The sequence below is a fragment of the Eulemur rufifrons genome, chromosome 9 (genome assembly GCF_041146395.1).
Source record: "Eulemur rufifrons isolate Redbay chromosome 9, OSU_ERuf_1, whole genome shotgun sequence".
In the NCBI taxonomy this organism is placed as follows: domain Eukaryota; kingdom Metazoa; phylum Chordata; class Mammalia; order Primates; family Lemuridae; genus Eulemur; species Eulemur rufifrons.
Window position 1 is genome coordinate 19,255,587 of NC_090991.1, and position 20,594 is coordinate 19,276,180.

General features: G+C 54.9%; 1 protein-coding gene across 2 annotated transcripts in view; it reads left to right on the forward strand.

Moving 5' to 3' along the window:
* RAB11FIP4 (RAB11 family interacting protein 4) overlaps positions 1–19,401 on the forward strand; it is a 110,457-nt gene extending 91,056 nt beyond the window's left edge. For both annotated transcript variants that reach the window (XM_069482260.1, XM_069482261.1), the window contains 12 exons: positions 3,334–3,563; positions 6,680–6,874; positions 7,443–7,577; positions 8,603–8,638; positions 9,609–9,708; positions 9,934–10,037; positions 11,080–11,220; positions 13,275–13,356; positions 14,208–14,345; positions 14,422–14,577; positions 16,125–16,268; positions 17,065–19,401. In XM_069482260.1, coding sequence (XP_069338361.1) covers positions 3,334–3,563; positions 6,680–6,874; positions 7,443–7,577; positions 8,603–8,638; positions 9,609–9,708; positions 9,934–10,037; positions 11,080–11,220; positions 13,275–13,356; positions 14,208–14,345; positions 14,422–14,577; positions 16,125–16,268; positions 17,065–17,181 — 1,578 coding nt within the window. In that variant the 3' untranslated portion in view covers positions 17,182–19,401. The remainder of the gene's footprint in view (positions 1–3,333; positions 3,564–6,679; positions 6,875–7,442; positions 7,578–8,602; positions 8,639–9,608; positions 9,709–9,933; positions 10,038–11,079; positions 11,221–13,274; positions 13,357–14,207; positions 14,346–14,421; positions 14,578–16,124; positions 16,269–17,064) is intronic.
* Positions 19,402–20,594: the final 1,193 nt, after the last annotated feature.

Genomic DNA, 20,594 nt, shown 5'->3' on the forward strand with positions numbered 1-20,594 from the left:
CCACTGACTCTGTGAATTCTCCCTGCCAGTGAGTAGTGGCTCAAAGGTGGGATAAGAGGCCACCTTCTGGCACCTTCCAGCAACTGCCCCTCTCTGCCCCCCATCCCCAGCAGCTCCCTCCAGGCCCAGTGGGCGAAGGAGCTGGGGGCTCCACCCAGACCCTTCCCCAGAGCAGGGCCAGGGACTGAGGCCCTCGGGGGAGCGCAGGTGACCAGGGCAGATGTCACCACAGGGCTCTCAGGTCAGGCACAAACCAGTACCGTCCCAGGCTAACCAAGGTGTGTGTACAGTCACTTTCTTATAGCTGTCTTTATACTATTTGAATTTAGGGAGGAAACTGCTAGAAATGATTTTGAAATTACGATTAAAATTCCCTTGCCTTGGGTAAACAACTGTGAGTTGAATGAAAAGGTATTACTGTAGGAGGGAACAGTGATTTTAAGAGAAGAAGCTGGAATGGGGGTGTGTGTGTGTGTGTGTGTGTAGTGAGGGGTGGGTCAGGGGCCCGGGCTGCGCGTGTCGGACCCTGGCTTCAGGTCTCAGCAGGGCCCTCTGTGGATGGGGTTCCCTGGCGGCTGCCCTCCTGCTCTGCGCCTCATCCTCCCAGGTGCCCTGAGTCTGCCCTGCGCACCTCACGGCGCTCTCACGGGGCTGTCGTGGGCCATGGCGGGGTGCACGTGAGACAGACGAGGGTGCTCGGTGGTCGGTGAAGGGCCAGGATGATGTGGGCTCTGCTCGGTCACAGCTAACAGTCTGCCGCGGGAGGTGGTGGTCTTGTGGGGAAGGCGGGACCCTTGTGCCCCTTCCGCCCTGCCTGTGGCTAAACAAGCTACTGGAGGCTGCTCTTTCCATCCCAGCAGGGGCTTGGGCCAGCTGCCAGGAGTGTCAGGATGCTGCTGTGGGACGTCCAGTGGGAGGGGTGGACCGTCCCCACCTGCATGCGTGCGTTGAGTGTTTTGCTGCGGCAGAGCGCGCGGCATACACTCAGCCTCTGTATCTTGGTGTCCAGCGAGCCAAACTCAGGTTGGCCAAAGCCAGTCTGGACACCTGAGAAGCACAGACGCTGGCCTCCACGTGGCACTCTGCCTGCCTCCGGGAGCCGGTGGGCCGCGGCCTTCTCAGGACCCCGGCTGTGGGGAGAGGGTGGGTGTTGGTGACACAGTTGGGTCCCACCCAGTCCTTACCCTGTGGCTAACTCCCACATGGCCCCAGGCAAGGCCCCTCACTTACAAAAGGAGGGGCAAGCAGGCCCAGCTCACAGGGCTGTGGTGAAGACCAGAAGAAACACCCACTGCCCAGTGGCCGGGCTCTCCTGTGAGCCCCAGGGCAGGCATTCCCAGCAGGGGAGGACTTCCCCTGCCCGTGTGGCCAGGACGGCGAAGAGCTGGCAGTTCTTTATGGCCAGGTGAAGGACCAGACCAGGCGCATTGCTCCTCCGAGAGCCCTGTCCTCCGGTCTCCCTCCTGCCTTGTTTGTCCTTGGGCATCTGTGCACTAACCCGGAGTCTCCTCTGGGTTGGGAAGCGGGTGGGTGTGAAAGTTGCTGCATTAGGAGGAGCACTGGGGTGTCATAATTATTAATAGCAATACATCCCTGTAAACTGTGCTTTCCCTGTCGTCTCCGGAAGCTTTGGAAATCCATGGTGGCGAGGAGGCGTCTATGACAAATGGAACCAAGCGTGTGGCAGCTGGAGGCAGCCGGGGCTGTCCGCATACTGGCCGGAGGGCTTCTGGCAGGCTGTGCTTTGAGCCTCGGTTTCTCCATCAGTAAAATGGGGTTAATAGTAGCCATCCTGAGAGTTGTCATAAAGCACAAATGGGATAATACGTTAACTCTCAGCTCGGTTTGTGGACTTTGGTGGCTGCTCGATAACGTTGGTTTCCGTTTGTTTCTGTCGGGATGCAACTTCAGGCTTGTGGCTGACGAGCTTGCTCAGGGCACGAGATCTGATGGGTTGGGAGCCATGTGATCAGATTAGTGACTTCAAGGTGGAAAGGGCCCTGGGGACACCAGGGGAGGATGTTCATGGTCTCCGTGGTTGGGGGCCTGGCTGGCTGGTGCAAACTTTATTGGTCCGTCTGGTGTTCAGCTCGAGTCCCGGCACAGGCGGGAGCCAGGCTCATTAGTCGCCAGCTATTCTTAGCCCAGGGATCTCCTGGCGGGGGACAGATCCCCAGGAGGACCACCCACTCACCAGTGGCAGCAGACGGCTGCACGTGTCTGGACAGGCACGTTCAAGCCTGTCACTGAGTGGCTTCTTCAGACATCCCTGAACATGTTGTTGAACTGTCCCAGAGGCTTTTCACAGCCCTTGTTCCTGTTACCATGCTTGTAGTCTTGGGGCCAAGGGGACCTTTAATGGGGTTGTCTGCCAGCCCTAGCTGAGGAGCACACCAGAGGACCTTGGGAATAGGTTGACATCTCAGACGGGAACAGGTAGAAGCAGTGCCACCCGGGAAGTACCTACCTTTCCAGAGACAAAGCGGCCCCAAGAAACGGTTTGCGAAGAGCTGCCCCTCGGTCTAGGGTACACTCTGAACGAAGCCAGAGCTCTTCTATCCGATGATTTTAGCAAAAGGTGCAGGCGCATCTTTGTTGCACACTGTCATCGTGAAAGCCAGTGTGTTGGGCACTGGGCCCAGCATAGACAGGTCTGGCCCAAAGCACGAAAGCGAAAGGCCTGGTGTTCTTGCTCTCTCAGCTAGCATCGCGTTCTCTGGCCAGGATTTATTCCTTGAGATCCCACCGTGCCAGATGCTAGCATGAATTAACTTATTTAATTGCCACAATGACCCAAGATCCCACTGCCACTCCTGATTTACGTAGGAGAGAAGTGTGAGGTTCAGAGAGGTTCCATGTCACACCCAGAGTCACGGAGGATGGATCCCAAGCTGTGCCGCTCCCCTGTACCGTGTCACATCAAACTCTCCTGGCTCAGGGTGGTTCTTGAAGGCCATTCAGTGTGGATGTGCCTGTCATTCAGATCACCAAGAAGCCATCGTTTGGCTTCCCGGGCAGACTTCATGATGGGGGCTCTGGTGTGCTGACCAGGTGCCCCGAATGACGTGGCTGGCCTGGCTGTGGCTCTTCTTTATGGATGGCCATTCCTGAGAGTTCTGGCTCCTCCCTAGACTCTGATGAATTGGCCAGTGTGAGAGGTCCCTGAGACTGATCACCTGCCAGGCGTTGTCGTACTTGGGGTCTTGGGGTCTGGGCCTCCCTGCATCCCAGCACCCGCTGTCCCCAGTCCTGCTGACATTCTTGCAGTCTGCTGGGGAACACCGAGCCGTGGGGGGCCAGCCTCACTCACTCTGCCCGCTCTGTCTTTCCCAGGGCAGTGAGGTCGCGGGCCCCACGTATGCTGATGGCGAGCTCATCCCCAGGGAGCCCGGCTTCTTTCCCGAGGACGAGGAGGAGGCTATGACGCTGGCCCCGCCCGAGGGCCCCCAGGAATCAGACATGGACAGCCCCATGGAGAGCACCCAGAGCCTGGAGGGGTCTGTCGAGAGTCCTGCGGAAGAGAAGGACGGGGGGCTCGGGGGCCTGTTTCTGCCAGAGGACAAGTGAGTTAAAACTGTCTGGAGCTTGGTATGTGCCTCTGGGCCCAGAAATGTGGTTCTTGGAAGGAAATAAACATGAGGAGCGCTCAAGATTTATAGCACAGGCATTAGTGTCATGGATATTCTGAATAGCAAAAAATTTTAAGCAGCCTAAATGCTTAAAAGTAGGGATACTTCTGGAATTTTAGGCAGCTGGGCAAAGTCAAGTTTTAAATGACTGCTTAATGTTATGGAATATATGATCTCAATTAGTGTTAAAAAGCAAGTTACGAACATGTCAGTGAAGTATGACCTTAGCTTTGTTAGAAACACTTGCCTATATTTTAGGAAATGCCTAGAAAAAATAAATCTAGAAAATTAAACAGTTATTTCTGTATGGTGGGATGATGGGTCATTTTAATTACCTGTCATCTACCCTGCTATATATTCTATATTTTCTGTGTTGATTATGTGCTCTCATCATCAGAAGTATTATTTTAAAACAATATTGAGACCTAAATGACTTTGCAGTGAAGTAATGTTGTCTTTTAGTTTGGTGCTGGCAGACGGGGGTCCCTTGCATTTCGTCCCCCACTAATGCTCTGGAGGTACACGGTACTCGTGGGCCAGTGGGAAGCTGCCACCCTCGTGGCTGAGGAAGCCGTGGCCATTGGAGTGGCAGGTCCCCTATCGGAAGAAGGTGATGGTTATGGCTGACCGAGAGGTCTAGAGAGGGAAGAGAGGGGTTCCAGGATTGGCTGAACCATATGAAATTGACAACTTTTAATCATTTCCAGCCTTCAAAGAAAAAACGGTGATTTTATGTGGCTCAACCTCATACATTTTCTAAATGCAGGGCTTCTCAAACACACATGGTTCTGAGGGTCATGGTGTTCTTGGTTCATCAGCTGTGCCTGCATCCAGCCAACCCAAGGACAAGGGGTCTGAACAACAGACCTGTTGATGCTGTGGTTATTATAGGCACTTGATTGTCCCTAGTGTTTTCTGGGGCTAATCGTGAGGAGACAAGCCAGCAGAGGGTACTGAGAGTGTCAGTAAAATTTTAAGAGAAAGAACTGAGGAGTATGATTAATTCAACCCAAAGTGCTAAGGAACCTGAGGGCAGATAAATAAGTATATAAATAACTTGTGGTCCACGTACTGGGAGACTTGTCCTTTAATATCCACCCCATCATTGACACTGTGATCCTTAGATAGAAACTGGGGCACCAGGCCGGGTGCAGTGGATCAGGCCTGTAATCCAAGCACTTTGGGAGGCCGAGGCAGGAGGATCACTTGAGGCCAGAAGTGTGAGACCAGCCTGAGCAACATAGCGAGATACCATCTCTGCAAAAAATTTTTTTAAAGAATTAGCCAGGCGTGGTGGTGCACACCTGTAGTCCCAGCTACTCAGGAGGCTGAGGCAGGAGGATCTCTAGAGCCCCCAGGAGTTTGAGGTTGTAGTGAGCTACGATGATGGCACTGCACTCCAGCCTGGGCAACAGAGCAAGACCTTGTCTCCAAAAAAAAAGAAAAGAAAAGAAACTGGGGTTCCCTGGGGGCATGATTTGAGAAGTCTGCCTTACCCTTCCATACTGCTTTTACTGTTTCAGGTTTCCCATTGAGTGTAGAGGTTCAGTGAAGTTGAGGCAATCCGCCCCCTCCCCCCTTTTTTTAAGACAGTCTTGCTCTGTCACCTTGGCTAGAGTACTGTGGCGTCAGCCTAGCTCACTGCAACCTCCAGCTGCTGGGCTCAAGCAATCCTCCTGCCTCAGCCTCCCGAGTAGCTGGGACTATAGGCGCGCACCACCATGCCTGGCTAATTTTTTCTGTCTTTAGTAGAGATGGGATTTTGCTCTTTCTCAGGCTGGTCTCGAACTCCTGACCTCAAGCAATCCTCCCGCCTCGGCCTCCCAGAGTGCTAGGATGACAGGCGTGAGCCACTGCGCCCGGCCAGGGAAATTCTAATTTTTGAGTAATAATGTACAGAAATTACTGCACAGTGACTAAAGGGGAAGCTATGTTTTGGCAGGTCATGAGTTGTACTTCTGTTTGTCCTTGGGTTGTAGATGGGGCACAGCCTCTGGGACGTCACAGGCCACACTGCAGGTCACCCAGGAGAGGCCCCGGAGCCTCGGGTCAGTCTCCGGCTTGTGTTCTTTGGGATGAGGCACCCTTGGACTGGAAATCTCCCCCATAAACTGGGAGGCACTTTTCACCTCATTGTTATTTACTTAAAAACCTAAGTGGATTATGAAGGGTATCTGTATGAATTAAACAAAACTTGGAAAAGGTAGGAAGAGTAAGAATGGGTGAAAATAACCCACCACCCCAATCCAAGTGCTCTTACCACCTTAATATTTGTGTCTCCTACTTTTTCTAATTCCATATAGACTTTTCCTATTTCGTCAGCCCTCGTATCTGCAGGTTCTGCGTCTGCGGATCTAACCAACTTTAGGTTAATATTGGAAAAAAACAATAAAAAGTACTATGATAAAAAGTAATACACATTAAAAAACAACATAGGATCACAACTATTTACATAGCATTTGCATTGTGTTAGGTATTGTAAGCAATCTAGAGATGATTGAAAGCATGTGGGAGGCTGTGCTCAGGTTCTCTGTAAATACTGGGCTGTTTCACAGAAGGGACTTGAGCATCCGTGGATTTTGGTGTCTGGGTGGGGGGGCCTGGAACAGTCGCCATGGATACCAGGGGATGACTGTACTCAGTCTTACTGTATCTAACATTTTAAATCTAACTTTTTATTTATATTCCTCTTTCCACAGTATGGTCAAATTTTTATAAACCCTTCAGCTATTTAATATTTCATAATTTAATAGCTTAACTTACTAATGCATATTAATATTATAATTTAGAAACTGTAATTTGATCTAGCTGTAGCCAAATAATTAGGTTACAGTTAGGGTAGCACTGGTTTGAATGTCTCTGCAGAAGCAGTTTGCGTGGTGAGATGGTTCCCCCTAGCCAGGGTCCCCAAAGTGTGCTTGCCAGGTCAAGAGGTGCAGATTTAATCTGTCGTGCGGAGTGGCCTTCTGGAAGGCCTGGCCGGTCTCCCCACCACGGGCTGAGGATGGAGCCCGTGAGTCCCCCCGACACAGGCGCTCTCCGGCCCGCAGGTCACTGGTGCACACGCCCTCCATGACGACGTCGGACCTCTCCACACACTCCACTGCCTCGCTCATCAGCAATGAGGAGCAGTTTGAGGACTACGGGGAGGGGGACGACGTGGACTGCGCCCCCAGCAGCCCCTGCCCTGATGATGAGACCAAGACCAACGTCTACTCGGACCTGGGGTCCTCGGTGTCTTCCAGGTGGCCCCTTGGTCTGGGATGGCGTTTAGGGTCTGGGAAAAGTGGCAGGAGCAATCCGACTTCATCCTGGGGGGTCAGGCGAGCCGAGTCTTGCACTGACTGTCCTTCCTCTGCCCTGAGCTACTCAGGTTCTCCTGGGGATTGGGGGTGCTGCCTTTGCACCCTGATTAGGGGTCAGGAGTTCCTCTTGCCCTGCTGCAGCCTGGGGTAGGAACAGAATTAACTGACTGGGGAGGGGGGAAGATCGGTGCTGTCTCGTCTCTTAGAACCTCAGCCATGAAGGGCCCTTCCAGGTGACCCCCTGTGATACCTTCTCACCCACCTGAGGCGTCACTTACTCTGACATGAGCTCTCAGTTTGCCTTCCCTGTTAAATGGGTACGACTCACTGGCTGCTCCTCTGTGAGAGTGTTGGAGAAGGGATGATTGGCGGCTGTATTTTCACTACCCGCCCCTCCCCGCCCAGGTTGGCAGGTACTAGGGAGTCAAGTAAAGTCAGCTCAGCAGGGTGGGGTAGGGCACCAGACTGGACAGCAGTTAAGGTGACTTCTCTCCCTCTTACGAATCAGTGCGGGCCAGACGCCCAGGAAAATGCGGCACACATACAACAGCGAATTGCTGGATGTTTACTGCTCTCAGTGCTGCAAGAAAATCAACCTGCTGAACGACTTGGAAGCCCGGCTGAAAAACCTGAAGGCCAACAGGTGAGGCCTGGGCGCAGTGGCGGGTCGAGGGGCACGAGAGGTCAGGGCGGGCCTGGAGGAGCCGCAGCCGCAGGCAAGGCGCCCTGCTCTGCCTTGGCAGTGAGCACACGCTCCCAGTGGGGTTGATGCTGGGGCTTTTTCTGCAGCAGGAAGTCAGGCTGTTCTTTTTTTTTTTTTTGAGACAGAGTCTCATTCTGTTGCCCGGGCTAGAGTGCCGTGGCGTCAGCCTAGCTCACAGCAACCTCAAACTACTGGGCTCAAGCCATCCTTCTGCCTCAGCCTCTCGAGTAGCTGGGACTACAGGCATGAGCCACCATGCCTGGCTAATTTTTTCGATATATATTTTTAGCTGTCCAGATCATTTCTTTCCGTTTTTTTTTTTTTTTTTTAGACAGAGTCTCACTCTGTTGCCCAGGCTAGAGTGAGTGCCGTGGCGTCAGTCTAGCTCACAGCAACCTCAAACTCCTGGGCTTAAGCAATCCTACTGCCTCAGCCTCCCAAGTAGCTGGGACTACAGGCATGCGCCACCATGCCCGGCTAATTTTTTGTATATATATATTTTAGTTGTCCATATAATTTCTTTCTATTTTTGGTAGAGACGGGGTCTCGCTCTTGCTCAGGCTGGTCTCGAACTCCTGACCTCGAGCGATCCACCCGCCTCGGCCTCCCAGAGTGCTAGGATTACAGGCGTGAGCCACCGCGCCCGGCCCATATAATTTCTTTCTATTTTTAGTAGAGATGGGGTCTTGCTCTTGCTCAGGCTGGTCTCGAACTCCTGAGCTCAAACAATCCGCCCGCCTTGGCCTCCCAGAGTGCTAGGATTGCAGGCATGAGCCACCGCGCCCGCCCGGCCCAGGCTGTTCTTTTCAAGACCAAGCTGATTAGCACCTTCCCTTCAGGGGGAGGGAAAAGGCTCGTCCTGTACCTTGGTGTCTTGCAGCTGGGGCAGAGTAGGGGAGCGGACTAGAGTCCCCTCTGTTCACCGACTGTTTCCTCCGTCTCTCTCTCTCTCTCTCTCTCTCTAGCCCCAACCGGAAGATCTCTAGCACGGCCTTCGGACGGTAAGCCCCTCTATCTGGGGAGAACAGATTGAGTGTTGTCCCTTAACTGTGCCTCTGCTGCCAGGAGGCCAGGGCTCCCCACCAGCAGCCCAGACCCAGCCGGTGCCCTGCATGTGGCTGAGTGGGCAAAGCGTCCATTTCTGGAAGAGAAGAGCCAGTCTCCACCCTGCCCCCTCCACCCCTCGCCCTTTCCTGGCAGCATCTTCAAGCCCTTGGCCGCCTCGACCTCAGGCAGGCCCACCAGGGACGCCCTGAGAGCCCACCCCTTGGCTGTCGGTGCCTTTCCTTCCGCTCAGAGCTGGAGCTGTCCCAGAGAGGCCCTGGGTTTCCTGCTGGAGAGGTCTGGGCATGAGTGTGCCCCATCGGAGCAGGTCACTCTGCTCCAGTTAAGTCCTGCTGACCTCCTGGGACAGCTGGGGTCCCACTCTGGTTCTCCCGCAGACTGGGTCCAGGGCTTTGGGAAGGCAGCGTCCCTGGGGGGTGGCAGCTGGGTTTCCCTCAGGCCAGGGTACCTCAGCAAGCACCTGCGTCGCCCCGTCCCACCCACCAACTCCGTGCCCTGCAAGGGCTGGTGAATCTCCCGCCCTTCACCCTCCTCCAGAGCTCCCAGAGTGGCAGCAGGAGCTGGCTTGGTGGGGACTGTGGGACCTGGGGCTTTCCAGCTGGAAGAGGAGAGGGGACTCCTGTGCCAGCTCAGGTCGCCGGGCAGCTGCCAGTGGGAAACTGGCGTGAAGAGGGTTCTGAGGCGGCAGGAAAGAGCTGTGATTGATGGGCCGTGTCTGCCAGGGGCTCAGGGAGGGCAGTAGCAGCCCACCTGCCATTTTGCAACGCTCTCCTCCTCGGCTCAGTGAGGGTAGCCTCGTTAAAGGGATTCCTGGCAGGCCTCTGGGCTATCGGGTGCCCACCCAGAGTCGGACCCCCGTCTCTGGGAGCCTCTGCAGCCAGGTGCCCCCTCCCTCCCTCCCTGCAGGCAGCTCATGCACAACAGCAACTTCAGCAGCAGTAACGGCAGCACGGAGGACCTGTTCCGGGACAGCATCGACTCCTGTGACAATGACATCACAGAGAAGGTGGGGAAGGAAATAACGTGTGCACGCCCCCAGGGGTGGTGGGAGCACTTGGCTGCTGTCTGGGGACTTGGGCGGGTGGCCCCAGTCATGTGGGACACCCCTCCAAACAGGACCACTCTCATCATACATGGCCATTTGGAGGTCCTGGTCGTGAACCTCACAGTTTCAAGGTTCTCAGTCCTGTGGCCTTAGAGGTCTTCTGCACCCACCCCTGCCCTCCTGCAGGTGAGCTTCTTGGAAAAAAAGGTGACAGAGCTGGAGAATGACAGCCTGACCAACGGGGACCTGAAGAGCAAGCTGAAGCAGGAGAACACGCAGCTGGTGCACAGGTCAGGCCGGGGCCTCGGCTTTGGGGTCTTGGCTGGGACTCTGGGGAGGAAAGGGCTGTGCCTCCCGCTAAGAGAAGTAGAGGAGGTAACCTTGTGTCTTTCCAGCTCTGAGGGTCTGTGACGCGTCAGCCCCTCCTCACGTCCTGCCCATGCAGGGTACCCAGGGGGACAGGCCTCTAGGGACAGGCAGACAGGGTTGGAGCTTGACCTCGACTCTTGGCCTGATGGATTCCACCCCTCAGGTCTGCAGCCCCAGGGTGGGTCGAAGACAGGAGTTGGGATCCACTGTCTTGCTGTCATGCAGTGACAAGAGCCTGACTTCCCTGGGGACAAGCTTGCAGCGGGACAGGCCAGTGTGAGCCTGTCGGTGCAGTAGTGAGTGCAGAGCTTAGTTGTCCTCACCAGATAGCGTGAGACTCGGTGGACTTATCCTGGCCTTGGATCTGGTCCTCTACCTTGTAGATCCCAAAGATGGGCCCTTTTGTACACCCCAAAAGGTCAGCTCTTGGAAGGACTATTGCTAGTGAGATGCACCCTAGACCAATGTACCCACCAGGCCACCAGTCATGGGCTCTGACATCCACAGTGGGGCCTGGCCCTTCCCGGGTCTGGGGCCAGGCTTGGGCCACTAGCCAGATGTGCCTATTTTGGAGGCCAGGTGCCCAGTAAGCCGACTTGTCAATCAGCGAGGTGCTGGCCAGGAAAGAATAGAGCAAAAAGAGGTGAGACCCGAGGCTGCTCCGTCCGGCTGTGGCTGTCCCTCCCTGTGCTGCCCTGAGTATCCCACCTTCTCGGGTACAGCCTCACTCCCCTCTGGACCGACTGCCTGGTCTGCCCCTCCATGGCGTGTATGACTGACACACTTCTCTTTAGATGTCGCGGTGTCCCTATTGCAGGGACAGGCCTGTCAAACTCACCGCCACCTCCCTTGGTGGGCATGTTAGTGACTCAGGGTCTCCGGGCCTGGGACTCTCCGTGCCACAGCCTGGGTTGGGGTGAGACGACACAGGCCACAAGAGCTTGCCCCTTGCATGGTCCCCAGGGTGCACGAGCTGGAGGAGATGGTGAAGGATCAGGAGACCACAGCCGAGCAGACGCTGGAGGAGGAGGTGCGGCGGCACCGTGAGGCCTACAGCAAGCTGGAGAGGGAGAAGACCACAGAGGTGGAGCTGCTCAACGCCAGGTGGGCCCCACTGACCCTGCTGGGACTGCTTTTGCCCTGAGCCTCGTGCCCTCAGAGACACCCTTACACGCCTGGGACAGCCCTGTGGGGCAGGAGCTAGTCCCATTTTATAGATGGGAAAACTGAGGCTGAGGGAAAGCCTCATGTTCTAGCAGTTCTACTTTTGATACCTTAAAACTCTCATAGGTTTGTTATTTAGTAAGTATAGAAAAGAACGTTCATAGGAGCATTGTTCATATTAGGTAAAGGAAACCACACAAATATTTACCAATAAGAGGAAATCAGTAACAGAAATGTCTTGGTCCGATTCCTGGACTGGGTCTGATGTCCAGGCTTGGAGCTCCCCCTGCTGTCGGTTCTCCCTGACCCTGGGTGGACTGAGCCTGGGCCCCAGGGCCCGTGTTGGCCAAGGGTCCCTGTGCCTCGGGATACCTGTCGCTTTGCCATCAGAACCTCTGGCAGGAAGGCAGGGAGCAGCCTTAGCCCAGGAACCCGGATCGATCACCCATTGCTCCGTGACCGTGGACATACTGTGTCACCCTCTGTCTGTCCCATAGCGAATGTGAGGGTGGGTGAGCTGACACACATCAGGACGCTACACACGGGCAAAGGCTGTGACAGTGCTCTGTCCTGCCTTCACTGCTGACCGAGGCTGCGTGGGCCCTTGGCGGGAAGGACAGCTGCCCTGCACTCCTCGGGCCTCGGGACCCCGTCTCTGCCCTGAGCATTCCTGGGGGTAGGTGGGCTTCTGTGCAGATGGCTGTGTGTCGGGCTCCCACCTTGTGCCTCAAGGCTCTGCAGCAGGTGCCTCCCTGCCTGCAGGGGTGAAGCAGGCCCAGGGGAGCCAGGTGGCCGCACCCCTGTGCAGCTGGGAGGGGACTTCCCGGCTCCCCTGGGCCTGAGATCTGCTTTGTTAACTTTCTCACCAGGGGTTGGTTTTACATTTTGCCGTGTTCTTGAAGCTGCTGTTTGGCATCTGTCTCTGGAGGCTGGTACCCCACTAGGGGTGGCCACTCTCACTCAGCCTGCTTCTGACAGCTGGCCCACGACAGGTGGCTGGGACGTGGGAGGTGGAAGAAGACAGCGTGAGTGTGGGCCAGGTGACAAAGCCCAGAAAGCCAGCCCTCAGGGACTGTCTCCTAGCCTGTGTCCCTTGCACACCTCCAGGGGGCACCATTCATGTAGAATATGCAGATGGCTTTCTCAGAGTCACGTGGTGTGCTTTGGTGTCCACCACATCCACCAGCTCGAGTCCACCTTCCTCTCTGGCCCTGGCCTGGGGGCCTCTCCTAGGGAGCCCAGAGCACAGGGGAGGCCCAGGAGCCATCCCTCCAAGGAGGAGGAGGTGACAGGGTTGGGAGGTTAGGGGGATGCTCCGCAGGGATTGGTGCCAGAAATGACCCTGCACAGTTCTGGTGCCACTGACAGCCCAGTTCACCTGCACCTCTTCTCCAGTCATTTGCAACCAACTTGAGTACCTGGACTCTATCTCCTCATGGAATCCCTTTAGCGTGGCCCTTTGTGGTTGCTAACGTCAGAGGATCACTACTGTTGGAACCAATGCTCGTGGACATCAGAGGCAGCTTCATGAGCACTCAGAAGAGCTCTGGATGAGGTGCCAGACGGGGGTGGAGAATGAAAAGCAAATACAGTCATAGCCTTCAGATTGTGGATTCTCACAGATGGGCCCCAATCACAGACAGCCACAGGAAGATCATTTCTCCATCTAGTAGAAAAACATCCCCCCATGGGGTTGTTTCAGGATTCTAAGAACGTATGCAAAAAGAATCTTACATTCTTATTCACAAATGAATGTTTTTCTTTTATCAAAAAAATAAGAATGATAATAAGTGTCTTTACTGTTTTGCCATGGCTGACAGGAAGCTCAAGGCTATGTTATTATTTGGGAAAACTATTCATATTTTCTCTCTTTCTCTCAGTTGGTTTTTGGTACTTTCCCTCTTCCAGGAAGCAGAGAATCACTGCAGGTTGTCAGCCCCTTGTGAGGTGATCTCCGTTCCAGATTTCTGAGATTTCTGTTCTCCTTTCCCCAGGGTGCAGCAGTTGGAGGAAGAAAATACAGAACTTAGAACGACAGTGACTCGGCTCAAGTCTCAAACAGAGAAACTGGATGAGGTGAGCAGCAGGTCCAGGCTTGAAGCCCAAGGGACGGAGAGGCGATGTTGGGGGCGGGGAGGGTTAGTTTATATTAAATAGTTTCTGAGATTCTAAAAAATTGCCTTGCCCCCCCCCCCAAAAAAAAGTGAATAACAGTTTGTGTTTCTGTATTTCTGATTTTCCAAGTGTTCTACAGTGAATGTATTTCGTTGTACCATGGGGGAAAATTATACTCTTAGAAAGAAAGAGCTTAGCTTCCATTCAGGCTAACACCTCCTGTTCAGACTCTATCTAGCATTGTTGAAGGACTTCAGAGGCCTGAGTTTTTTCTAGCTGTATTTCTAGACTCATAGGAGTCCTAGTCATTTCTTTTTTTTTTTTTTTTTTTTTTTTAACATAAAAAAATATTTTTTGGAGACAGAGTTTTGATCTGTCACCCAGGCTTGGAGTGCAATGGCGCAATCGTAGCTCACTGCAGCCTCGAACTCCTGGGCACAAGGGATCCTCCTGCCTCAGCCTCCTGAGTAGCTGGGACTACAGGCATGTGCCACCACGCTCAGCTAATTTTTTTTTTATCTTTTGTAGAGATGGGGTCTCACTATGTTGCCCAGGCTGGTCTCAAACTCCTGGCCTCAAGCAGTCCTCCCACCTGGGCCTCCCAAAGTGCTGAGATTACAGGCATGAGTCACTGCTGTGCCCAGCCTGGCCATTTCTTTAAGCCATGACTTGGGGGGTTCTGTCCAAGGGAGCTGGTCTGACTGTCCATTTGCCATGTGGAGGGGGCTAATCAAATCCCCAGGGAAGTCCCAGGGGCATAATGAGCCTTCTCTGGGGACTCCCCTCCCCTGACCGCATCTCCCCGGCTCCAGGAGCGGCAGCGCATGTCCGACCGGCTGGAGGACACCAGCCTGCGGCTCAAGGATGAGATGGACCTGTACAAGCGCATGATGGACAAGCTGCGGCAGAACCGCCTCGAGTTCCAGAAGGAGCGGGAGGCGACACAGGAGGTGGGTCCCGGGCCAGAGGCCACCGGGGATCCCTCCAGCGTCCCTGCTCCCACCAACCGGCCCCTCTCCCTCACAGCTCATCGAGGACTTGCGGAAGGAGCTGGAGCACCTGCAGATGTACAAGCTGGACTGCGAGCGGCCAGGCAGGGGCCGCAGCGCATCTGGCCTGGGCGAGTTCAATGCCAGGGCCCGTGAGGTGGAGCTGGAGCACGAGGTCAAGCGGCTCAAGCAGGTGGGAGCCTGTGTCCAGCGGGGCGAGGTGGCCAGGCCACCCGTGTGGGTTTCCTGGGCAGGGACCATGGCCGGGGAGCCCAGAGTCTGTAGCACCCCTCCCTCCCACATCCCTATCTGCTCCTTTTTTTTTTTTTTTTTTGAGACAGAGTCTCACTCTGTTGCCCAGGCTAGAGTGAGTGCCGTGGCGTCAGCCTAGCTCACAGCAACCTCAAACTCCTGAACTCAAGCGATCCTCCTGTCTCAGCCTCCCGAGTAGCTGGGACTACAGGCATGCGCCACCATGCCCGGCTAATTTTTTCTATATATATTTTTAGCTGTCCATATAATTTCTTTCTATTTTTAGTAGAGATGGGGTCTCGCTCCTGCTCAGGCTGGCCTCGAACTCCTGAGCTCAAACGATCCGCCCACCTCGGCCTCCCAGAGTGCTAGGATTACAGGCGTGAGCCACCGCGCCCGGCCCCTATCTGCTCCTTGACACCTGATTTTCAGGGCTGTCCCATTTCACAGCTCAGGTAAAGCCACTTGCCTGTAGGCTCTGTCTGCTGGAAATGCCAGGATCTGTCCCTGGTGTCTGTAGAAAGAAATAGACGCTAGTCTCCTGTGCTTGGTGCTCGGGGTGGAGAAGGAGACTACCCAGCTGCACCGGTGCCTGGCTGTGCTGGGTCAGGAGTAAGATTTCATTTCAGGTACTTCCCAGGTGCAGTCCCAGGTACTTCCCAGGTGCACCCCCACCAGTCGGGGGTGGGGCGGGGGGGGGAGCGGGGTCAGGAAGGGGCAGTGGCCAGGCGAGGGGAGGGAGTGGTGTTGGGCGAAGTGTCAGCTCAGCCTGACCCTGCAGGTGGGAGACTCTGCAGCGTAAGTTGCACCTCTGAGTTTGCTCCACCGCAGGCAGAGGTGCTGGTGGCTGTGTTCCCGCAGCAATCCTAAAACCCCGGCCACCTCCCGGTTTGGAGGGGGCTCCCAAGGTCCCAGGTGTGAGCATTAGGGGCCTTCAGGCAAAAGCTGGAGCGTGGGGCTGGGCACGGGATCTGGGCAGAGCTCTGCGGGGTCAGCTGCACTCCAGAGCGAGAAGGCCCCTGGAGACAGCTCCACTGGGCAGGACTGCAGAGCTGCAGGAGGAGCCGGGGGGATGAGCTGGCCTGCCTGCTCAGACGCCCCGGAGCATCACTTTCCTTCGGGGAGGGCCAGTGTTGGAGACTGAGCTGCCAGGTGGGCGGTGTCCCCACACAGGGCCCCAGGAAGGAGGACATGGCCAGGAGCCATGGCCCTGTCTGGAGACATGGCCGCCCCAAGTGGGGCTGTGAATCCTCCTCCTCGGAACCCCGCGAACTCCTGGGATGCCAGGACCCCAGACCAGGACCCAGCCCTCCTACCCTCTGACGCCCGGGGAAGGCTGCAGCATCAGTGGCCGCCTGCACTGGCTGTGACGCACACCTGAGGGCTTGGTGCTGGTGGCAGTCAGGAGACAGTGGATGCTGAGAAGTGGGTTCCAGTGGGTTCTGGATGCTTCTGAGAGTTGATGTCATGTCACCCCACTCTCTGTAGGAGAATCATAAGCTGCGCGATCAGAACGACGACTTGAACGGACAGATCCTGAGCCTCAGCCTCTATGAAGCAAAGAACCTCTTTGCCACCCAGACCAAAGCCCAGTCCCTGGCTGCGGAAATAGACACAGCCTCACGCGACGAGGTAATCACCTCCACTCGTGCTTGCTCTGGGGCCTGGGCCCCCATCCTCCACTTGCCTTGGTGACCAGGGACTGGTCTGAGGGTCCCATCTGCAGATACCCCAAGTGACAGAGGTCAAGGCTGCGGGGGGGGGGCGGTGGCTGCAGGAGAGGTTAAGTCAGATCTGAGTTCTGCACATGCTGGAAGGAGCATGGGTTTATTAGCAGAGTGGAATGTGAGTCTTAGGTCTGCCAGAAAAGTGCTGATTGGCTAGTTAATTCCGTCAATATGTGAGCCCAGGATGGGCTATACCTCCCCTCCCCCAAACCAAGAGGGGAAGGAAACTAGCATTTCATGAGCACCTACTTCTGCAGGATGTTTTCACGTAATCTCCCGATAACTCTGAGGCTTTGTGGAAACACTTCCACGTTACAGATTGTGGAACACAGGCTCACCCTCCTGGGGAGGGAGAGGAACCCTGCTCTCTCCGGGGCCAAAGGCTGCTCTTTCTGCCATGTTGGGGGTTGATTATGAAGATCAGGCCTCTAAATGCCCTGGAGAGCTCCACAATCCAATTCCACTGGAGTCTCGGGGGTAGGTCCTGGGCATCTGCATGTCTAACACTCCCCGTGTGGAGCTGAGCCACTGCCTTGGACTCTCGCCCTGGCACCCAAGTGCTGAGGTCGGTCTAGGGCCTGCTTTGCCCACGGTCTCCTGAGGCCCTGTGTCATCAGGCCCTGGCCAGCTGCAAGCCGGAGAATCTGGGCTGTGCCCGCACCCCAGCCCGGCTTCTGACTGGTCTTTCTCATTCCCTTCAGCTGATGGAAGCCCTGAAGGAGCAGGAGGAGATCAACTTTCGGCTGAGGCAGTACATGGACAAGATTATCCTCGCCATCCTGGACCACAACCCCTCCATCCTCGAGATCAAACACTGAGCCATGGGCGCTGGCTGCAGAGCAGCCTCAGGACCCTGGGACCGAGGGGCAGACCCTGCCCGAGGATGCAGGCCCAGGCCGGGCCTCACACTCACACTGTAAATGTAGCTCTGGCCACCATGCGTTGCGTGTCCTGGTGTATTTGTGGGGAGGCCGTGTGCAGGAGCCAGGGGTGAGCGTGGGGCCGTGGCTGTGGGTGACGTCTGCACAGTAGCTGTCCATGCACTTTGTGGCCCCTTTGCCAGGGTCAGAGGGTTCTGGAAGTGGGAGGGGGCAAGGTCTGCTCTCAGGAGTTACTGTAATAACAAGAACTGGAAGCTTGTATTTCAGGTACTGGATAAAATGATTCTACCTCTGGGGATAAGGATTAAAATACACTCTAGTGAGCCGGGCTCTTTCACCCCACCCCTAATCCCCCTGGGAGTGGGAGCAAAATTGTGATCTTCTCCAGGAGTTGGAATGCCCCACAGTTGTGTCCTCACCAACTCTTGGCCACCTTTCTAGCCCAGGTGTTCAAGCTCAGAGAGGAGGAAGGGGGCATCTGGCGGCGCCGTGAGGAACGGCCCTCCCTGAGCTGCCCTGTCCTGGCCAGCAGCCCTCTGTGACTCATGTGCACGGTGTCCAAGGGACTCAGGTTTGCAGAGGAGCTAGCACGGGGCATCCTCATTCTGGAGAGTTCTCCATGTACTCCCCTATCCCCGCTTACCCACCCCCCTTTGTGTTTTGTCTTGAAGATAGTGAAAAATAAGCAGCCTTCACTTGGGTGTAATATGAAGTGATAAAAAGGAAGGAGACAAAGAGGGTTGTGGGACAGGGGTGTCTAAGGCAGGTGCTGACATTGGGCAACCAAAGAGATTTTGGGGGGAGGAGCCTGGCTCCCATTCCGGTCAGTTTCCTTCCCCACGGCTGCGTCTTCAGACAGAGGCACGGATGGGCTGTCTCTCCTGGCCCACCGTCTCGGTTCTCCACGCAGCCTGGTGGCAGCAGGCCTTGGGTTTGGATCTCAGATCCGTGCCCTGGGCTCCTCTCGGGCAGCAGCAAGGGCCGATCGGTCCAGCCCCTAGAAACTCACCTGTGTTTGGTTCCCAGCCAGGGGAGCAATGCCGTGCAGGTTGGGGGCTGGTTGGGAAAGTTGCAGGGAAACCTTAGTCTTGCATCCCTCTGACGCATGGTGAATTCACACTATGGTTTTTAATGGGATCTTTCGTTCTAGACGGCTGGGAATAGATATGGTATTTTCCTTAGAGTTTTCCAGTCTATCTCAATTTTATATGGCTTGTGATTCATTTCCTTAACCCAAACATAAACACGTGTGCTCTTATTTCCCCCCCTGCAGTTTCTTGTTTTCTTCAGCACATCTAGTGTTAAGAGGAAGGTTGGGCATGTGGGGCAGGGGCATGGAGGGGCGGAGGCAGAGGAGAGAGAGCAGTGAGGTGAGGAGGGGGACTTGGGTGTGCTCCCTGCTTGACAACGGCAAGGCTGTGGCCAGAACCCATCTTCATCCATTCCAGGCAACTTGGGCTTTTGTTGGACTTCCTGACTTCTTTTTAATCACATGTATGGGACTTGTTTCGTGCTGCACGTGATGGGTTGCACTGGTCTGACCCAGGACCCTGTGAGCCCCCCACACCGGAAAGGTGCTGAAGGGGGCGGGTCTTCAGGGAGTCCCCCAACCCCTTAGGACACTGGTCTCCTTGGCTCCCCCGAGGGTCTGAGAAGAAGCGGGCAGTGAAGGAAGGCATGAGGAGTGGGTCTCTGGAGAATTTGCTAGTAGGAAGGAATGGCCACAACTATAAGGAAGAAGACAAATTGTGATGTAGCTTTGGTCTGGGTCCTGCAGAGAGGCCAGTCAAGCCAGGGTCCCGGTCTGGGGAAGGCGCTCAGCCCGGGGTGAGTATTTTATATGTAAAATGGAATATGCCCTCGGGCTGCGCTGGCCTGGAGTTCTAGGAGGGCTGCAGAGGCGGAGTCACATAGTCACCAGGTGGGCAGGAATCCCTGCGCTGGAAAGCGGGCGGGGCAGGCTGCCAGCCTGCGGCGTCCTGCGGGCTCCTCCCTCTAGGGGGCGCCATGCGAACGGGCGACGGGTCTGAAAGGCCCCCGCGGACCTGGCGCGGTGCCGCCGAGGCCTCTGGAGGGGGGCTGGCTTTTAAATAAGGGCCTGGATTCCAGGTAGCACACCCTCAAGCTAACTCCAGCCTTCTTTCTTCAGTCAGAACACATTTCTTATAAAACCTCGCCGGCCAGCTTGGCTTTTTAAGATCATGTGTATTTTTTAAAATGCTCTTCTGCGCTTGAAAGCTTGCCTGAGGGGGGCAGACGCCCCGGCGGGGGTCCCAGCCTCGGAGCCCCTGAGCCTGGGCTGGTGGAACGGAGCCCGCCCTCTTCCTGGGTTTCCGCTCTTATCTCAGTCGTGGGGCTGCGAGATAGTACGCAGGGTGCCTGGTTAAATGTGAATTTCAGATAAACAACAAATCATTCTTAGAGTTAAGTATGTTCCACCCAATACTTGGGACATATTTGAAATGGGGAGATTTTTAAAAATTCCGATGACTGGGACTGAATCCTCAGACATTCTGGTTTAATCAGTGTGGGTGTGGCCCAGGCATGGAATTTAGGAGCTCCCAGGTGATTCTAATTTAACAGTAACCTGGGGCAGGGGCCACGGATGTGTTTTGTTTTATTGCTTTTGTTGTTTGTGTTTGCTAAACCGGGCAACCCTACCAAGCAGGGATTAACAGTAACTAGTCTGAGGCCTAGAGGTGTTTTTTTTTTTTTAAGTGGGGCAAGGGTTTCTGTAGGAGACTCAAATTTTACGTGACACCCAGCTGTCCTCGCATTCAGTTGGAAGCCAAACAAAATTAGCTGAACCAGCAAGTGAGCTTTATATACAGTATCTAGTAGAAAATGAAGCGCCTTCTGGTCCAGCAGGTCCCTATTCCATGCGAAGGTATAAGAAAGTTCTGGTAAAAACATAAGATGTTTTCTTTTTCTTTTTAACTTTGAATTGGCCAGAGTTAGACCTAGGTTATTTTATTTTTAATTGGGTTATTTATTTGACAGTTGTCACAGGGCAATTTCTTTTTCATGACTTTATTTCTGACCTATTGAAAACACAAGGCCCAAGAACTTCCCAAGGCACTAGGTCCTAAAACAGTGGTTTTCAGCTTTGGTTGTGCATTGGAATCACCTGGGGAGGGTGTGGTCCAGGCACCTGGATGTTGAAAGTCCTTTCCAGGTGATGCTGATGTGAGACCCCCTGTCCTAGGTTGTTGGCCAAAGGTAGAAAAAGCAAGTAGAAATGGCTGTTGGGCTTGTTAAGTCAGGTGCTGGATGACAGCAAGTTCTGCTGGGAGGGTGCCTTCTCCTGTTACGATGTTACTGAAGGGTCTTCACCCCCAGCATGGGAGGCC